The sequence below is a fragment of the Gigantopelta aegis genome, chromosome 12, assembly GCF_016097555.1.
Source record: "Gigantopelta aegis isolate Gae_Host chromosome 12, Gae_host_genome, whole genome shotgun sequence".
Classification (NCBI taxonomy): domain Eukaryota; kingdom Metazoa; phylum Mollusca; class Gastropoda; order Neomphalida; family Peltospiridae; genus Gigantopelta; species Gigantopelta aegis.
In genome coordinates, this window is record NC_054710.1 from 18,010,627 (window position 1) to 18,029,829 (window position 19,203).

Genomic DNA, 19,203 nt, shown 5'->3' on the forward strand with positions numbered 1-19,203 from the left:
TGATTATGAAACTATCCCTAATATATCTACTAGTATTGGTGTTGATTATAAAACCATCACCAATATATCTATTAGTATTGGTGTTGATTATAAAACCAATATATCATTGGTGTTGATTATGAAAACCAATATATCTACTAGTATTGGTGTTGATTATAAAACCATCACCAATATATCTACTAGTATTGGTGTTGATTATAAAACAATCACCAATATATCTACTAGTATTGGTGTTGATTATAAAACTATCACTAATATATCTACTAGTATTGGTGTTGATTATGAAACCATCACCAATATATCTACTAGTATTGGTGTTGATTATGAAACCATCACCAATATATCTACTAGTACTGGTGTTGATTATGAAACCATCACCAATATATCTACTAGTACTGGTGTTGATTATATATACCAATATATCTACTGGTGTTGATTATGAAACCATCACCAATATATCTACTAGTATTGGTGTTGATTATTAAACCATCACCAATATATCTACTAGTATTGGTGTTGATTATAAAACTATCACCAATAACCAATATATCTACTAGTACTTGGTGTTGATTATAAAACTATCACCAATATATCTACTAGTATTGGTGTTGATTATGAAACTATCACCAATATATCTACTAGTATTGGTGTTGATTATAAAAACATCACTAATATATCTACTAGTATTGGTGTTGATTATGAAACCATCACCAATATATCTACTAGTATTGGTGTTGATTATGAAACCATCACCAATATATCTACTAGTACTGGTGTTGATTATGAAACTATCCCTAATATATCTACTAGTATTGGTGTTGATTATTAAACCATCACCAATATATCTACTGGTATTGGTGTTGATTATAAAACTATCACCAATAACCAATATATCTACTACTATTGGTGTTGATTATAAAACCATGACCAATATATCTATTAGTATTGGTGTTGATTATAAAACTATCACCAATAACCAATATATCTACTAGTATTGGTGTTGATTATAAAACTATCTCTAGTAATATATCTACTAGTATTAGTGTTGATTATGAAACCATCACCAATATATCTACTAGTATTGGTGTTGATTATGAAACCATCACCAATATATCTACTAGTATTGGTGTTAATTATAAAACTATCCCTAATATATCTACTAGTATTGGTGTTGATTATAAAAACAGCACCAATATATCTACTAGTACTGGTGTTGATTATGAAACCATCACCAATATATCTACTAGTACTGGTGTTGATTATGAAACCATCACCAATATATCTACTAGTACTGGTGTTGATTATGAAACTATCCCTAATATATCTAGTAGTATTGGTGTTGATTATTAAACCATCACCAATATATCTACTAGTATTGGTGTTGATTATAAAACTATCACCAATAACCAATATATCTACTAGTCTCGGTGTTGATTATAAAACTATCACCAATATATCTACTACTATTGGTGTTGATTATAAAACTATCTCTAATATATCTACCAATATTGGTGTTGATTATGAAACTATCACCAATAATTAATATATATACCAGTATTGGTTTTGATTATGAAACTATTACCAAGATCCAATATATCTACTAGTATTGGTGTTGATTATGAAACTATTACCAAGATCCAATATATCTACTAGTATTGGTGTTGATTATGAAACTATCCCCACAAAATTGTGTCCATAGATAAAGTGGTTTATGGCTTGTTGAAAAAGGGCTATAATCATGAAACAAAATGTAACGCTTTAACGAATTGTTACCCATGTTAATACGACACCACCTCTATAATCCCTGTATTCACAACATATCAAACAAGTTTCATTCTCTGAAACAGCTCTGATAAGCTGGCATCAGTTGTATCTGTAAGAAAACCATATTCAGATTTGTCTTTAATATCTGATGTTGAAGACAACCAAAACACATAAGTCAAATGGTATCCTACAGTAGAGAGAGAGAGACAGAGACAGAGAGAGACAGAGAGACAGACAAACAATTAAACATGTACATGTATACTGGCAAAAAACATTTTTTGGTAAACTCTACAGCTGCATACTGCACTAACAGCAGCTATTAGCCAGCAGTTCAGATGAAAAGCACCATCTCTGTAATTTGTCTTTTGTGCAGGAGGGATGAAACATCCGGTCACAGATGGACAACCACATAATAGTGCATCATAAAAGCAATTAGTATTTACATCCTTCCGATACTTTCTTCAGAACTGATTTTCTTCTTCTATAACAAATCTTTTCCTTTCAAACCTTTTTTCTTTAATAGCAGTGAAAAGTTTTAATGTATAATACCTTTGTCGCGATCTTCGTCTTCACAACCAATGCAGCCGGGGCAGGGTGGTTTGTTCTCGTACAAGTAGAAGTGATCGGGTAACAAGAACTTCCGTGCTCGTGCGACTTGTTCTTCAGTCGCCTTCTCCTCAAACAAGAATTCAACCTCTGAATCATCTGTATTAATTACAAAAAAATACCATCTCTGTAATACCTGCATCATTTAGAAAAACACCACCTCTACAATACCCAAGGGTGTGATATCAATTTCAAAATAAAGGCTGAAATAATCTGAAAGCTAATTCTAAAGTGGTATTTCAGCATTTCAGATTAAAAGCACCATCTCTGTAATTTGTCCTTTGTACAATGTAATTTATAAGATCCATTTTGAAAACTGCCTTAATTGTTGTTGTAATATCTTGTTATATGGAGTTCCGAACTTTAGTGTCCAAGATAATGTTTTGATATTTAAATTCATCCAGAACTTCATTACTAATAGTAATACTAATAGGAAAATTAATCATAGTATACAAAGAAGACTAACAAAATATTATGCATTGCTAGTTTGCAATTACGATCAGAGGAACCTGTTTTGGTGGGTGAGAATACTGCGCACTAGGAAGGGACATGAGGCCCTCTCCCCCACCAATCCCAGCTCTTTCCCCATGATCTTTTGTATTTGCCTGTCGTCCCAAGTGTAGAAATAGTAATAAAAAGCTAGCTGTCTGTATAACAACTATATATAAACATTGATATACTTGATTTATAACACAATGCTTATGCCCATTGAAACTGGTCTCCTGTGCTAAGAGCAATACTTTTCTATAGAATTTGGGACACAAAAATTGTTGATATGACTTGCTCGAATACCAATTTAAAAAACCACAACCAAGTACACACCTTGAAGAGTCTGCATTTGCTTTGTTATCACTGGCTTTGGAGGTGGGGTAGGTGGCTTAGGTTTAGTGGAAGACGCAGTGGTAGATGGTGGCGGGTTGTGTGAATACTGCTGGGGCTGGGGCTGTTGATGATACTGCTGTTTGAAGTTTGATCGAAGGAACTGATTGCAATGAATTGCCTCGAGGAGTCCATTCTATAAAAGAGAGAAGAATCTTTGTTTAGTGACGAATTAAAACAAAAATAGCATTCAAATCATTCAGTGTTGGGCTGTCATGACCATTTCACCAAAACAAATATATATATATATATATATATATATATATATATATATATATATATAAATAATATTAAAATCAAGACTAAAAGCTTTTTTTTAAACTGAAATTATCTTAATAAAGCTGATAATTGCTATAGAATACTGAAATATAAATTACTGTTTAGCAATAAAGTTCATATCAAATACAATACTGAACAATAATCACATCCCTTTGAAGTTTATTTAAATTTCAGCTACTCATTTTTAGATGATGCATATTTTATGCAAATAAAGTTAATATCAGATAAACAAGAGGCCCATAGGCCTAAACGGTTAGCTGGCTAATTTTTGACCTCACCAACCAGACTCATGGACGCATGACATCCATTTTTCTGAGGGGTCAGAATGACTAAATTCATTATTTCTTTCTCCATGTGTTTAATCACAGTTCAAATGTATGCATTTTTGGGTACTAATCTACTAAACTTCACTCTCTTGAAATGCATTTCTGAATATTGACAACTCTCCATCGGTGGTTAATGACAGTACTATCAAACTAAAACGACCTTCATGTGCTCAGAAAAGACAAAAGTGCCCAGTGTGCCCAGATGAGTGAGATCTAAAGCCCTGCTCACTTTAAGTTGAATCATGACCTCGTCCCTGGCACGCATCAATTGGATCATTTCTTTGTTGATGTTCACCATGTCTTCTGTGCGTTTCCTCACAACGTTCAACAGTCCGCCGTGGGAAAACGACACAGATCGCAGCTGGGCTTCAAGGCGCTGAAAACTGGGCTGCAAGTGTCTGCTCCGAGACCCACTTCTACTGGGATGCAGGTCAGGGAGTCTAGGCTGAAATTAAATAGGCAAAACTTTGATCATGGTTTAAAGGGCCTGTACTCGGTTTCAATCTAATTAAAATTAACTCCACTATTACATGTGGATCTAACAGCTGCCAGTTGGAGCTCATGTCCACCAATCAAAACCTTACTTGCAGAATCATGCCAGTGATTTGAAAATAATTTGAAAACATTTCGAATTATCCTGAGGGTATACATGTTTCATGTGTATTACGAATGCCTTATTTAGACTAGTAGAACTAATTTTAATCAGATTGCTAACAACACTGCGTAGTCTCCAATGTCGAAGTAACATTTTCTCTGTAAATAATAATTTAAATATTGACCAATCACACTTCGCCTTTTATAACGTTATTTGGGAGCATACAAATTCTAAAAATATCGGGCGAGTCTATTTTAGTGGCCTCAGTACAGCGAACCATATCAATATGTACGGGATGGGTTATTAGTCTCCAATTTTACATTACAAATTATATTTATTTATTAAAAAAACTAAAAACTAAATCAGTCTTCAGGTTTACATTAAAAATTATTTATTTTATAAAATAAAACATGTTCTAAGGCATTCGTAATTCACACGAAACATGTATACTAGTACCTTCAAGATAATTTGGAATGTTTTCAAATTATTTTTAAATCACTGGCATGATTCTACAAGTAAGGTTTTGATTGGTGGACATGAGCTCCAACTGGCTGCTGTTAGATCCACATGTAATAGTGGAGCTAATTTTAATTAGATTGCTCAGTTTGTTGCCATTGCTAAGATTAACGGAGATCTTGTCAGTGTTTCTGCCAGAGTTTAAAACGGGTAAAAATGTTTTTACAGATTTTCTTTTTTAAGTAACCTTTTGACAAAATTAATTACTCCTATCATTAATGTATGATTTTGTTAACCCTAACCCTAAATTTAATCCATTTTTGTTCTGTTGACTGTGGTTGCATTCATAGCGCCATACCCAAATATTTATTTCTGGCAGAAACACTGATTTTATTATTAAAATTACATATTAAATACATTTGTTCTGCATGTTTCAAATAGCCCTAGTGTTTTAAACAATATACATACACACATATATATATTTATTGTGAGACCAAAATCCAGTTTGGACTATTTACAAACATTATGATAAGCAGAAACACACTTATTCATATATACGATATTATTGTGAGACCAAAATCCATGAAATCGCTTTGGACTAGTGTACCTTACAAACATTATGATAAGCAGAAACACACTGAATATTACATACACACATTGTATCCTAACCAGCCGCGAGCTTGTTATTGGTAATATATTCTAAATGAGCGACGCGACATATAAATCTGTCGCGTCGCGCGCGTAGTTAGGATGCGGCAATGGAAGTCAATGATTTCTAAAATAATCGCTCGTGGCCGGTTAGGATAGGGCTTAAGAAACCCATGAAACAGTTGTCACTATCACTTTGTGTTGAACTTTCAGATTCACTCAGTCAATGTCATCAGTGTCTTGTTTGTGGTAATATTCTATATTTTTGGTTGCCGAGTGATCTTTAGCATTTAACACACGCAGATTTGTGGACTCTTTGATCCATGCGTCCGAAAAATCGTGATTATACTGCATTTCTTTTTTAAATGTTTTGCAGAGCGAGCACGTCATAAGTGTAACCTCGCCTTTGGTGTTTTCTTCAAACTGTAGCCACAAAGAGGCATTTGTTTTAACTAAATACTCCTTTTACCATTTTAGTTCAGTGCTAGGTTTTAAGATACTACTCTACAGGATATTCGTTTGGGAATTTTTGGGGGACGATTTAATCGGCGGCTGCCCGCCGCGGATACTGGGAACAGGGACAGTTGATTTGTCATTATCGGTACCTGTCTGTTCTTTTACAGCAAAGACTGAAGTTATTTTGTTCAACATCCTTTAATTGTTAACCACGAGGCAATTTGAATTGCAAACTTTAAACGAAAACGCCACAGGAAGTATACGCTAAGTACGAAAGGTCAATTACTAATATGCGTGACATCACTTTTCGCAATGTAAGTTCCCGCAAAATCGAGACTATAAAAAATCCTACTAAACAGGTATGTGGACTGTAGATGAACGTCTACACAATTGCACGAGTCTCCTCTGGGTTGTCATGCCACGACCAGAAGAGGTCAGGTCCTTATCAGGACCCTACGGACAACCTAGGGAGACAACCAGCATCATAAAGGTCGATAAGTAACGAGCTACTCTCGACTCACTAACGAGCTACACTCGATTCAAAACCTATACTAGCTCAATCATTTACCTTTCGACCGACCGTTCAAAATTGCGCCAAAATTACTCAACAAAAACTGCGCACCAGTTTGGTATAGCACCACCCCCACCCCCACCCCCACCCGCCTGCTACCGATTCAATCGGACTGCTGGTGCTCCCTTGCACCTGCCAGTGCAGGCGGTCCCTCCTTCCCCCCACCTTTCCTGTCTTGGACAAAGGGGCCGGCCAAGGCCGGCTCTTGTACCCACGACAGGCGTGCGCTACAACAGCGTGTTCTGAATGTGCACGTAAAACCCTATGACCTGACCTGACCTGTAGATGAACTTCGTGTTGGACTGTCAAGTGCCCCGCGAACCAGTTCGAATTCCACTGGTACACATTTGTATTTTTTCATTCGTAATCAAATTTTTTTTTTATCGGTGCATTAAGTGTATTCGACTCCAAAACAGCCGGCTTTTACTACAACGCGAGCTTCGGACATGGTGACCGGCGCAATCAACATTGTTACTGACAAGTTACAAATTTGTACCGGACAATGACCGTGACCGGCGCTTATTTCAAGGCTTGTTATAAGGCAATTAAATTATTTGCAATATTGGGGGGGGGGGGGGGGGGGGGGGGCATACTATGTATGTATTGATGTATGAATATCTATATATTGTATGTATGTATGTATGCATGATTTTATAAAATTTAAGTTTCAAAAAGAGGTTTGATTAGGACCCATGTCCCCCCCCCCCATGTCCATGATCCCCACCCCTGCCCCTGCCCCCACCCTACACCACTGTGCACAATTAGGGTGTGTCCACAAGAGTAACAAATATTAATCATTAGCAAACTTTACAGTTGGTTTGAGACTAGTTTATTTTAGTTATCATATAGGAACCTTTTTCTGTGAGTATAAATTTCAAAACAACTAAGGTCTATGTTCTCATAGTTGCCACGGTTACATGGTACACTTACCGACACAGTGGGGTGGGTGGGCGAGGCCAGTTTCTGTATTGAGGCCTTCAGCGCCTTCTTGCCCTGTCTGTTGGATGGCTTCACAGGAGAGATATCTACAAAGGAAAGGAAGGATTTATTGATGGATATGTTGTTTATAGTCCATTTGCGTCAAAAGGGAACTAATGACTTAAGGCTGGTAGGTACTGGGTTCTTATCCTGGTAGTGGCTCTCACAGAGAGTTCAACAACTCAATGGGCAGGTGTAAGGCCACTACACCAACGTCCCTCTCACTATCTACTAACAACTAATCACTAACCCTCTGTCCTCGGCAGACAGCCCAGATAGCTGAGGTATGTGCCTAGGAAAGCGTGCTTGAACCTTAATTGGACTTAAGCACGAAAATAAGATGAATTGAAATGAATTGAAATAAGACAAGACTAGTTAAATATGAATAAATTAATTATCTTTATTAAAACTATACCTCAGAAAAAACTAGTTAAATATTAATGTATTAGTAACACACTACAGAAAAACTAGTCAAATATTAATGAATAAATTACTTTATTAAAACAAACCATATGTCTGACGCCATATAACCATAAATAAAATGTGTTAAGTGTGTCGTTAAATAAAACATTTCTTTCTTTCTTTTATTAAAACAAGACACCACATAAAATCTAGTTATATACTATTAATTAATATATTACCTTTCCTGAATCCAGGTCCTTTCGATGGTGAGTAATCACTGGCAAACCTTGGATCAAATTCTAGAACAAAAAAAAAAAAAAAGGGGGGGGGGGGGGGGGGGGGTAATAATTACTCAACTTTTTGTCATTTCATAGTTTATAAGAAAACGAAACATGTTTCAGTTAACTGTGGGTGGGAACAGTTAAATATTAATTTAGTGCCTGTGTGTGTGTGTGTGTGTGTGTGTGTGTGTGTGTGTAAAACAAGACCCATGATAAAACTAGATAAATATTAAATAGTAAAATAGTATACCTTTCTGAAAAAACCCCACCCCTGACAACAAAACCAATTAAATATTAATAAAAGACCCCATAAAAAAATTATAGTTAAAATATTAATTAATAAATTAACTTTATTAAAACAAGACACAAGTAAAAACCTAGATAAATGTTAATGAATGTTAATGAATAAATTACTTTATTAAAACAATACACCACATAAAATCTAGTTATATACTATTAATTAATATATTACCTCTCCTGAAACCAGGTCCTTTCGATGATGAGTAATCACTGGCAAACACTGGATCAAATTCTAGAGAAAAAAAAAAAAAAAGGGGGGGGGCGGGGGAGTTAATAATTACTCAACTTTTTGTCATTCCATAGTTTATAAGAAAACGAAACATGTTTCAGTTAACTGTGGGTGGGAACAGTTAAATATTAATTTAGTGTTTTGTGCTTTGTGCTTTGTGTGTGTGTGTGTGTGTGTGTGTGTGTGTGTGTGTAAAACAAGACCCATGATAAAACTAGATAAATATTAAATAGTAAAATAGTATATCTTTCTGAGAAAAAAAAACCCTGACAACAAAACCCATTAAATAGTAATAAAAGACCCCATAACAAAATTATAGTTAAAATATTAATTAATAAATTAACTTTATTAAAACAAGACACCACAGAAAATCTAGTTATATACTATTAATTAATATATTACCTCTCCTGAAACCAGGTCCTTTCGATGGTGAGTAATCACTGGCAAACATTGGATCAAATTCTAGAACAAAAAAAAAAAAAAAAAATAATTACTGAACTTTTTTGTCATTCCATAGTTTATAAGAAAAAATGGTTCAGTTGACTGGGGGTGGGAACAGTTCAATATTAATTTACTGCATACATTTCTTAAAACAAGACCCCATAACAAAACCAATTAAATATTAATTTAGTGCTTTGTGTGTGTGTGTGTGTGTGTGTGTGTGTGTGTGTGTGTGTAAAAACAAGACTCCATGATAAAACTAGATAAATATTAAATTATAAAATAGTATACCTTTCTGAAAAAAACCCCACTGATAACAAAACCAATTGAATATTATTAAAAGACCCCATAACAAAATTATAGTTAAAATATTAATTAATAAATTAACTTTATTAAAACAAGACACCAGTACAAACCTAGATAAATGTTAATTATAATTAATTAACAATTACCTTTGTTGAAACCAGCCCATTTCAACTGTGATTGGTCACCAAACCCAGACAAGGAAAACATCGGTATAGTTTCTAGAACAAGAAGAATGGGGGGAGGGTGGCAATAATTATTCAGCTCCTTTTGTCATTCCAACTTTTATATGAATACAAAATATGTTTGAGTTGACTGTGGGTGGGTGCAGTTAAATATTAATTTAGTGGATGACCTTTCTAAAAATCAATTAATCAATCATCTTTCTTAAAACAAGACCCCATAACAAAGTGAGTTAATTATCAATTAATTAATCATCTTTCTCTAAAGAAGACTTCATAACAAAATTAGTGAAATGTTAATTAATAAAATACCTTTCTTACCCCCCCCCCCCCCCCCCCAAACAGTTAAATATTAATTAATAAATTACCTTAATATTACCCTTATTAAAACAAGACACCGCCCACAAAACATTTTACGAGTTATAATTTTATTATATATTAATTTTCATTTTTTTTACAATCCCCCCCCCCCCCCCCCCCCCCCCCCCCAAAGTTTCCTTGGCATTCCACCTCATGTCACTGCCCCCATCCCTACCCCCAAAATGGATTTTCTGGATCGGCCACTGTTCACGACAGCCTGTGTGCATGCTTTCGTTTTTATATTACAGTTTCACAATTTATGCATACGAGAAGTTGAAAATTCCGGGTAGATGTTTTATTGTTGCACTGTGGATAACCTAAATGATTTTATTTAATTGTAAAAACAATAACGTCCGCCCTGTGTTGCTTTCCGATTTTACGTTCATGTTCTTATGCAAGTTATAATTAACACCTGAGCAATATTATATTGCATGTAACCAGTCTCCAGTGGCTTGAAAAATACTGTTACATATTCCAGAATAGCTGGCGTCTTTCAATTCCGATTTAAAACGAAATATACAAATGGCGATAATAGTAAATTAATTTTTTTAAAGTTTGACCGGCAAGTTTTGAAAAAGTCAAAATTAGACAGGCATATTTCACAGAACGCCAAACTTCAAATGACCACACCGGTAGCTGTCTAACCACTAGACATTTTTTCGATCCTATTTTCATTATTTTACATCTTTTGGTATATACGTTTACTTATGTACAACAAAATATTTGTCCACAAACTTAGTTTTCGTTGATCTACCTACCTTTGTTTTGAAAGCTTAACGTTACTGTTATCTTCATAGACACAATAATATCATGACGTAATAAAATGACGTCATGTGTTTACGGTTACTCGGGACCCTTCGGTCCTGAGCCCCTAAAATACGGCAAAATTAATTATAACCTAAAATAAATTGGTACTCAAGGTTTTTTCCCCTGTAATACTATCACAAAAATATTTGACTCTAAATAATAATGCTTAGTGTTGATTTGATGACGTCATTATGTAAACAACTATAGTCCGTACCATCCTACACTTTTTTTTCGTAAATAATTTCAGGTATAATATGACATAAGAAAAAAAGTAAAAGTGTTTTGGAAATACATTTTTTAAATTATTATTATTTTGTGTACAATTTAGAAAACAATCGACCCCAAAATAAATAACTTGTACTAAATTCCATAGTATGAAAAAAGGCGTTCCCTGTGGGAAGGACAATAGATGCAGGCAATATTTCCAATTAATAAAAATAAAAAAACCCGAATATTATGTTGCACTCATTTGAAACATTTATGTTAATTCTTTCTAATCTATCCTGTCGACATATTAGACAAACGAAACAAAGAAACAAACCTAGATCGTGTGGATCCCAAGTCTGTGTGCTGATCGCTCGTAGATCGTAGAGTGCCAGTGACTTCCTGCATGAAGCTTCATATGACAACATGCTGGCATGGAAAGCACCCACTTTACACGTTGTGACTGTTATCACTGTCCCTCAAGTGAGCCCACCTGCACCAGAGTCTGCTCAGTCATGATCAAGTCTGATCAATTGTCAGGTCAGTATCTGTTGCTTCGTCTCACAACACGGTGTCCATCCAAGAAGCTTTTGTGGACAACGGAATTCCTTTTGTCAAGTGTGTTGCAGGTACAGATAGGCGGAGTTTGTATACAAGTTGTGTCCAGCTACAGCAAGATATGTACAGCTGACAGGCGAAGAAGTCAGTTTCCAGTTCTCTCAGCCTTCAGAAAGCATTCCATTATATTATGTCAACCATAGACAGGTACTGAAGCCATAGTTTACTAGTTATTCCAGTCAGTGTCAGTTTCTTCTCATGCATGTTTCTGCTGATCCTGGTGAGATGGTCATTGTTCGCCACAGAGCCTGGTAACAGTTCACCCTTCAGCAGTGTGTCGTGCAAGAAACAGATTACTTCAAGATCTTCCCTGTCCTCGGATTCACTTGCTACATCCAAAACTATCACTTTTACATCACGAGGGAGCTCAAGTTTGTGAACTGCTTCCAACTGTACTTGACAGTCAAATCTCCTGGTCAGTGCTTTGTGCCTCATCATGGAGTATGGTGTGGACCAGTGACGTGCTTGAATATCACTGTTTTATCCCTCCCTTTGTGGCTCGCATTATGCAGTGCCATAGGCAAATGAAAGGTGTCTAACATAAGTAGTGCATTTAAGGCTACAGCTATAAGATGTGTCAGGACGCAGGACAGCCTTCCCTTGAAGCATGAAGGCCTGTTTGTTCCATCACGTGCTTCTTCACTATCCCTCTGTTTCATCTCGCATTCATTCGAGGAAACTTGAGTTAAGGGTCTTTCCACAGTGTGCACAATTTCGTGGTCTTTTAGAGTTCTGTTCCTAAAAAACAAAATGTACGGTTAACATGCAGGTTGAATATAACATGAATGTGTGTGATATCTTCACAGTCAATAAAGCTTTATGTGGGTCCTTGAACGATTATGTGACGTCCCATTATAACGTTGTTTGTGCTTTGTTTATTATTATTATTTTAAATAATTTATTTTATGCATGAAATAATAAAAATGATATGACCCATTTGGTCAGCCATACATTTTCCCCTGGGAAAACATTGTCAGTTTACTATTATGCACAAGCAGTGACACTATCATCCAATTAAATTTGATGGATGATACATTTTAAAAATTTCAAAAAACCCAACAGATATGATTGACGTCTACTCAATATGGAGCTCCTAATTAATTTAAAAGTGAAGGTATTAAATCTAAAAAGCTGCATCTCATAGCTGTTTGCATTCGGGTGATCACATTATTTGAATGACGTCACTGCACACCCCCACGAATAATAATAGACTAAGCCGCATAGGAATTGTTTTCTCATCTAACATTTTACCGTTTACCAAAAATAGATCTGAAGTGAAACTACATAAGATATATGGGTATTAGTTATTGTGTAGGAAGCTAAAACGACGTTGACATTGACAAAAATTCAGAACGTCCTGTCCTCGACCTTCAAAAAATTAAAAATTCATCTGTAGTGGATGTAAAATCCCGTTGAGAAAAACATCCTGTGCATTTGATCATGTAAACAGGTAAATCATTCAAAGCAATACAATATAAGGCGCACTTACCAGTATTCTGTCAAATACAGATCCAAATCAAACAGACGCGCTCTCAAATCTTTACAGACCTCCGTAGCGCCACCTGCATACATTGTAACTATATGAAAACGAGGCTGGGCGCTTCATAAATTTAATGATTTTTGCCGTTTGTGTTTGAACAGAAACTATAAATTTTCCAGCATTAATTTCAGGAATATAACCAGTCACGTAAGTATTTGGAACACTATTCCAATATTTATTTGCATGCTCCTATACCACTAGAGTTTTGAGCATTGGAACACTAGGCTTATATAAAATCTTAATGAGTATGAATATTTTCTGCTTCAGAAAATGTATGGATTTATATATGAAATTGCGAAGGTTTTGTGTAAATAGTAAAAAATAAATTATTGCATTGAAGCATTTGCGCCGAATTTACTTCTGCTTGAAGGCGTCGGCTCGACGTTGGCAAACGTTGCACCGACATTAGCAAAACATTCAAGTTAGATAAACAAATACCGGCCATTATATTTGGTAGCCTATGATCGATAATGAAACTGAAAAACAATTATCAACATTAAACATTTATAGTATGGAAATTCAAAACCTAAGATTAGGCCATTATAAATATTTTACAAAGGAAATTTTAAATAGAAAAACATATATTTAACATAAATATATTATTTATTCACACACACACATACACACACAAAAAAAAATCTTTCTTTGAAAGTTTCAAATCCTGTGACATATTCTAACAAATAGTATAAATCTGTAATATGTGATTTTAATATGTATGTTAAGAGCTGAACAATTAATATAACATCCACTTGCAACATATTTTTATGATATTTAATGTTGCTGTATTTATGTATTACATATAGGTTGCCTATTTGAATTCTTTGGACGCATAACAGCAAAGGGTGTAATTGAGAGAATAATGGAGTGCATATCCACCCAGCCCTTCGCCTGTCGTTACGACTGGGTTGGCAGGAGAAAAACATAACGGCATCAGGAAATTAATTCTCAGAAAGGTGATAAAAGGTAGCCTATTATTATCCCTAATATTATGGTTAAAAATATCTTGGTACGTATCCAATGATTTCTAAATTTAAAACATAATTATTTGGGTAATAAATAGGATATTAGACTTGAAATAATTTGCATTTGTCACTAAGGCAGATAAAAATCATTTTATTTGTGACATAAACATAAGAAATGGACACTCGTTTAAGATCCTATAATAAACTGGACACAGACATGAAATAGCTATTGTTTGTTAGAAATTTGTTAGTATATATTAAGTTTACAGTGATTAATTTTGCTAATAATTTAAGTTAAAAGCCATTAATTTAATAATGTTCAACTTCTAATTTCTTCAAGCAATAATTGGGTTAACTTGTGATATAATTCTACATCTAATAAGTTGAAAATATGTCTTTAATATTTGCCATTTCTTATTTTCTGAAGATGCTTACCCAAAACAGCAACATAAGAGGCAGGAGCAGAACTGCATCTTAGAAATTGATTAAGATATGCATCGGACCAAAGTTGGGGCCGCAAAAGGAAGTAAGTTTTTGCCATCATATTTGACTATTTTCAGTTTATAATTTTATTAGGGCTATTCTTTTAAAAGTCATAGGGTGGGGAGAGGAGGTCCTGGACATTTTTGGACCCTCTACCTACACATTTTCAATATTTTTAATATGGTGAACATAGCAGAATCTGTATAAAGACATCCCTCCCCACATTTTGAAAAATCTTCAGGCTTACCCCCACCCATTTTAAAAAGAAATATATATTTAATGTGTAACACTGAATAAGATAAAACAAATCAAGAATAAGACATAAGTAATGTCCATCAACATGGAACAAAATAAGAGAAAGTCTATAATGTAATAGCTATGTTATTTAGTTTTAGAATTATGAATAAGTAGTTTCATGGGGTAGGAGACGTAGCCCAGAAGTAAAGCGCTTGCTTGATGCGCATTCGGTTGAGATCGATCCCCGTCGGTGGGCCTATTGGGCTATTTCTTGTTCCAGCCAGTACATCACGACTGGTGTATCAAAGGCCGTGGTATGTGCTACCCTGCCTGTGGGGTGGTGCATATAAAATATCCCTTGCTACTAATGGATACATATAGTGGGTTTCCTCTCTAAGACTATATGTCAAAATGACCAAATGTTTGACATTCAATAGCCAATGATTAATAAATCAATGTGCTCTAGTGGTGTCGTTAAACAAAACAAACTTTAAGTACTTTCATTTTAACTAGAGGGAAATTTTATGTAATTTTTTTATAACAGTAATAGTCTGAACAAGGTGACATTTGCATATACTGAATACACACGAACAAACTTTTTATTCAGTGGTATATACTTTAATTTTAAATAATTCCAGGTGTATTTTTAATACTCCTCTGTTGAAATCCTTTTAGTATGACATCTTTATCTTCTGCATTTGCTATTGCAGCACTTGGGGAGGAGAGGCAACGTGCGAGGCCAGCAGCCATGGAGACGTAGTCGGAATCCGAATAAGATGATGAACAAGATTGATATGTACCTCGATAATAAATGTTACAACTGTGATTTTGTTATTCTTAATTACATTAGCCCAATGTTGGCACAACATTGGGCCAACTATATAACGCGTTATGAAAATGTTGGCACAACGTTGGTTCAACGTGGAATTACTAACACTGAGCTAACTTTGGCCCAACGGACAAAATTACCATGTGCCAACGTCGGCAGTCTACGTTGGGCCAACGGTACGGTTTACGTTGGGCCAACCATGTTGTGCCATCTGGGAAGTCTGTCCCCTACAAGAAGGGGAGCCCGTACGCCTATGCAAGTATCCTCTAAGTCTATATGTGGTGTATAGCCTACTTTAGACAGCTAGAAGATACTCGAGCTAGTATGCACGCCCTTTCAAATGCAGAGAACTAGATGCTTCAAGGAAAGGCTGTCCTGTGTGCCGTTTGTGGACACGTCCTCAAATTGGGGCAAACATACCGATATTCCAACAAACTGTGCTAACGTGAAATCTTTTTACCATGTATTTCCATCATTCTACCCTCAAATTTAGTTGTGATTCGTGTCAAAATGCGTAGTAATCATAAGCGTATGAGACACGAGGCCCTAGTGCTGGTGTAAAACCTCAAATTCAATCAAAAAGTATAGAGGTATTGGGACAAAATGAGCAAATCTGAGACCTTTTTGCCATTTGTTTTCCATCATTCTACCCGCAAAATTAGTTATGATCCATGTATAAATGCGCAGTGATTAGTACTGGTAATATGAATAAAGTTAGTCCCATGATAAATTGTTTTCGAAGTCTAAAATACCGTTTGAGTAGGTAAACACTTGAAATGCTATACAAAACATTTATTTTACCTATATTTGATTATTGTGATTACCGTACATATGGAACAACTGCCCTAAAGTTCAGGCACATTTATTGGGAAAACCTTCATTTGGATGTCCTTCGAACTATCTGTGATGCAGTTAGGGGTACCAGTCATGACAAAATATACAACGAGACTGGATTTATGTCTTTATCCTAACGCCGTGAATTACATAAAATGTGTATTCTATACAAAATGGTAAAAGGTCTAACTCCCAACTATCTGTCATCGTTGGTACCACCAAAAGTATCTAACAATTCAAATTACGCTCTTCGTAACGCTGGCGAATTCCAAACTGTATATAGCAAAACAGAATTCTATAAAAGTTCTTTTCTACCATCTGGAATTCGTATGTGGAATAATCTCGAAACTGACACTACAAATATTGAATCTTTGTCTGCTTTTAAAAAAGAAATCCGTCCGATATTACATTTACCAGACAAGCAATTTCTTGAATTTGGAACGCGTTCAAATCAAATAGTTCACTGTAGACTTCGCCTAGAATGTAGCGATCTAAATGATATAGATTCAAAAGATATATCGGTGAGAATCCGCCATGCAGTTGTCGTTATCCGTTTGAAAATACGGGGTGGGTCGTGGCTCAGTGGTAAAGCGCTCGCTCGATGCGCGGTTGGTCTGGGATCGATCCCTCTCGGTGGGTCCATTGGGCTATTTCTCGTTCCAGCAAGTGCACCACGACTGGTATACCAAAGACCGTGGTATGTACTACCCTGTCTGTGGGATGGTGCATATAAAGGATTCCTTGCTGCTAATCGAAAAGAGTAGCCCATGAAGTGGCGACAGCGGGTTTCCTCTCTCAATATCTGTATGGTCCTTAACCATATGTCTGATACCATATAACCGTAAATAAAATGTGTTGAGTGCGTCGTTAAATAAAACATTTCCTTCCGTTTGAATGATAATATTCGCCATACAAAGTTTTATTACACCAGTGGTTTTGACCTCAAAACAATGTTATTTGGTAGAAATGACTATCTTCCGAAAATAAATTTAAGAATAGTGGAATCAATTCATTAATTTGAACTGCTTCAGACCGTTTTGATTTCAATTAATGCACAAGTAATACTTTATAATTATTGTCACCTGCGTGCTGGTCTATAATAGCTGGGTGTCCACACAATTACTTGCTTGTACTAGTATATATGAATTTTTTAGAGGTACTGTATGGACATAAAACATATGGAAGGCCAAGTGCAACATTTGTTATAATTGTGTGTAGGTAACAATACCCAAACATATCAATGTTTCCAAACATAATGTTTGTTATATAAGTATTAGGTAATAGTAATGGAGAATTATTGGACCATGTATTATCTAAAATGTATGATTTAGATTTTATTTTGTGTTTCCCACTTTTAAAGGCATATAGCATATATATCTCAGTAGTAATTAAGGTTACTTTTATTTATAATCCTTAGTAGACCTGGGGTTGCGAACAGATCTGTAAATTTGCCCGTGGGAATATGTCTTTAAGATTTGGAATCATGGAATTTACCATTGGTCTGTCATCTTGTATAAACCTGAATTACATTTTCAAATTGTATGGAGAGGCCTTGATATAGCAGTTAGCCTGTTGGCCAATCCCCAACCAGCATTATAATTGGGAATAAATATTGTTTAAACCATATGAATAAAATTAATACTGTTATCCAGATTAGCGCATTTTCGTTTAATTCGGGCAAAAACCAGCTTGCCACCCCCCCCCCCCCCCCCCACACACACACACACAGATGTTCGCCCGCATTCCTATAGTAGCGATTCGTTTGCAACCCTATATAGCTGTTTGGTAGTAATGCTAATATGAATAAATATGAATAAATGTTGTTATTCAGATACGGACATTTTTGTTTGATACGGGCAAAACCCAGCCTCAGTCCTCATTGCTGTAGGGCAAGAAAACTCGTGCAACGTCGAAACTACTGACAAATCGCAGAAATTCTATAGTTAATATTTGTCATTTATTTATTATTTAATGCCTGTTATAGTGTAAAACCACAATGAGAACTACAGCTTCAAAGTTGTTCGACTCACGATCGTGTCCCACTCTCTGTTGTTAAAATCAATGTGTTTTAGTGATGTCGTTAAACAAAACAAACGTTAACTCTGTTGTTAACGTTGAGGTGTTCTGAATAGAGTGGCGGAAATTCGACTAAGTAATAAATGGCTGCCGATTTTAAGGCGTTTTGTGGCGGGGAGCAATTTTGGGTGAGCTCAGCATTATCGCTAATATATCTGCCCACTCTTGAGCTAGAGTTCCGAAATTTTCCCAATTCAATACAATTATATTATTATTATTTTAAAGAACTTAAATAGTGAGTGTTAGCGACAGTTTCATAAAACTTTGACATTTGAAGAAATACACATTACAGACTGAGTATTTCCGTTCTGAATCATAATGACTCGGTCTGTATTGAATTTTTCCGCCATCTTACCGTACAACTTGCGTAGAAGTTTCAAGTTTGTTTTGTTTAACGATACCACTAGAGCACATTGATTTATTAATCATCAGTTATTGGATGTCAAACATTTGATAATTCTGACAGTCTTAGAAAGGAAAGTTTATTTGTTTTGTTTAACTGACACCAGCCGGCCTTGGTGGTGTCCTGGTAGGCCATCGGTCTACAGGCTGGTAGG

The 19,203-nt window shown here is 35.4% G+C and overlaps 2 protein-coding genes and 1 long non-coding RNA gene across 11 annotated transcripts in view; 2 read left to right on the top strand and 1 right to left on the bottom strand.

Annotated features, from left to right (window-relative positions):
- Positions 1-519: 519 nt before the first annotated feature.
- LOC121386636 lies at positions 520-13,253 on the bottom strand. 7 transcript variants are annotated; one of them, XR_005959678.1, is made up of 11 exons: positions 11,405-12,545; positions 9,664-9,735; positions 9,173-9,232; positions 8,714-8,773; positions 8,200-8,259; positions 7,511-7,605; positions 4,084-4,299; positions 3,193-3,385; positions 2,314-2,469; positions 1,765-1,873; positions 533-1,555 (listed from the first exon to the last, which is right to left on the bottom strand). XR_005959678.1 is itself a non-coding variant. In XM_041517602.1 (11 exons), the coding sequence occupies exons 2-11, from the start codon at positions 11,493-11,495 to the stop codon at positions 1,821-1,823; spliced, it is 1,056 nt and encodes a 351-aa protein (XP_041373536.1). In that variant the 5' UTR covers positions 11,496-12,423; positions 13,175-13,253; the 3' UTR covers positions 536-1,820. The 7 variants fall into 7 exon arrangements, 5 of the variants coding, with proteins under 5 accessions (XP_041373539.1, XP_041373536.1, XP_041373535.1 ...); XM_041517602.1 differs by adding an exon at positions 13,175-13,253 and having other exon boundaries at positions 536-1,873; positions 11,405-12,423; XR_005959679.1 differs by lacking the exon at positions 3,193-3,385 and having other exon boundaries at positions 520-1,555; positions 11,405-12,551.
- A 115-nt stretch (positions 13,254-13,368) lies between these two features.
- LOC121386166 lies at positions 13,369-15,733 on the top strand. Of its 2 annotated transcripts, none has more exons than XR_005959590.1 (3): positions 13,369-14,188; positions 14,615-14,713; positions 15,618-15,733. It is a non-coding gene; the product is annotated as an uncharacterized LOC121386166 (long non-coding RNA). The 2 variants fall into 2 exon arrangements; XR_005959591.1 differs by having other exon boundaries at positions 13,369-14,178.
- A 3,008-nt stretch (positions 15,734-18,741) lies between these two features.
- Positions 18,742-19,203, top strand: part of LOC121386640 (multidrug resistance-associated protein 1-like) — a 111,745-nt gene continuing 111,283 nt past the window's right edge. For both annotated transcript variants that reach the window (XM_041517610.1, XM_041517611.1), the window contains exon 1: positions 18,742-18,774. The gene's annotated coding sequence lies outside the window, so the exon portion shown is untranslated. The remainder of the gene's footprint in view (positions 18,775-19,203) is intronic.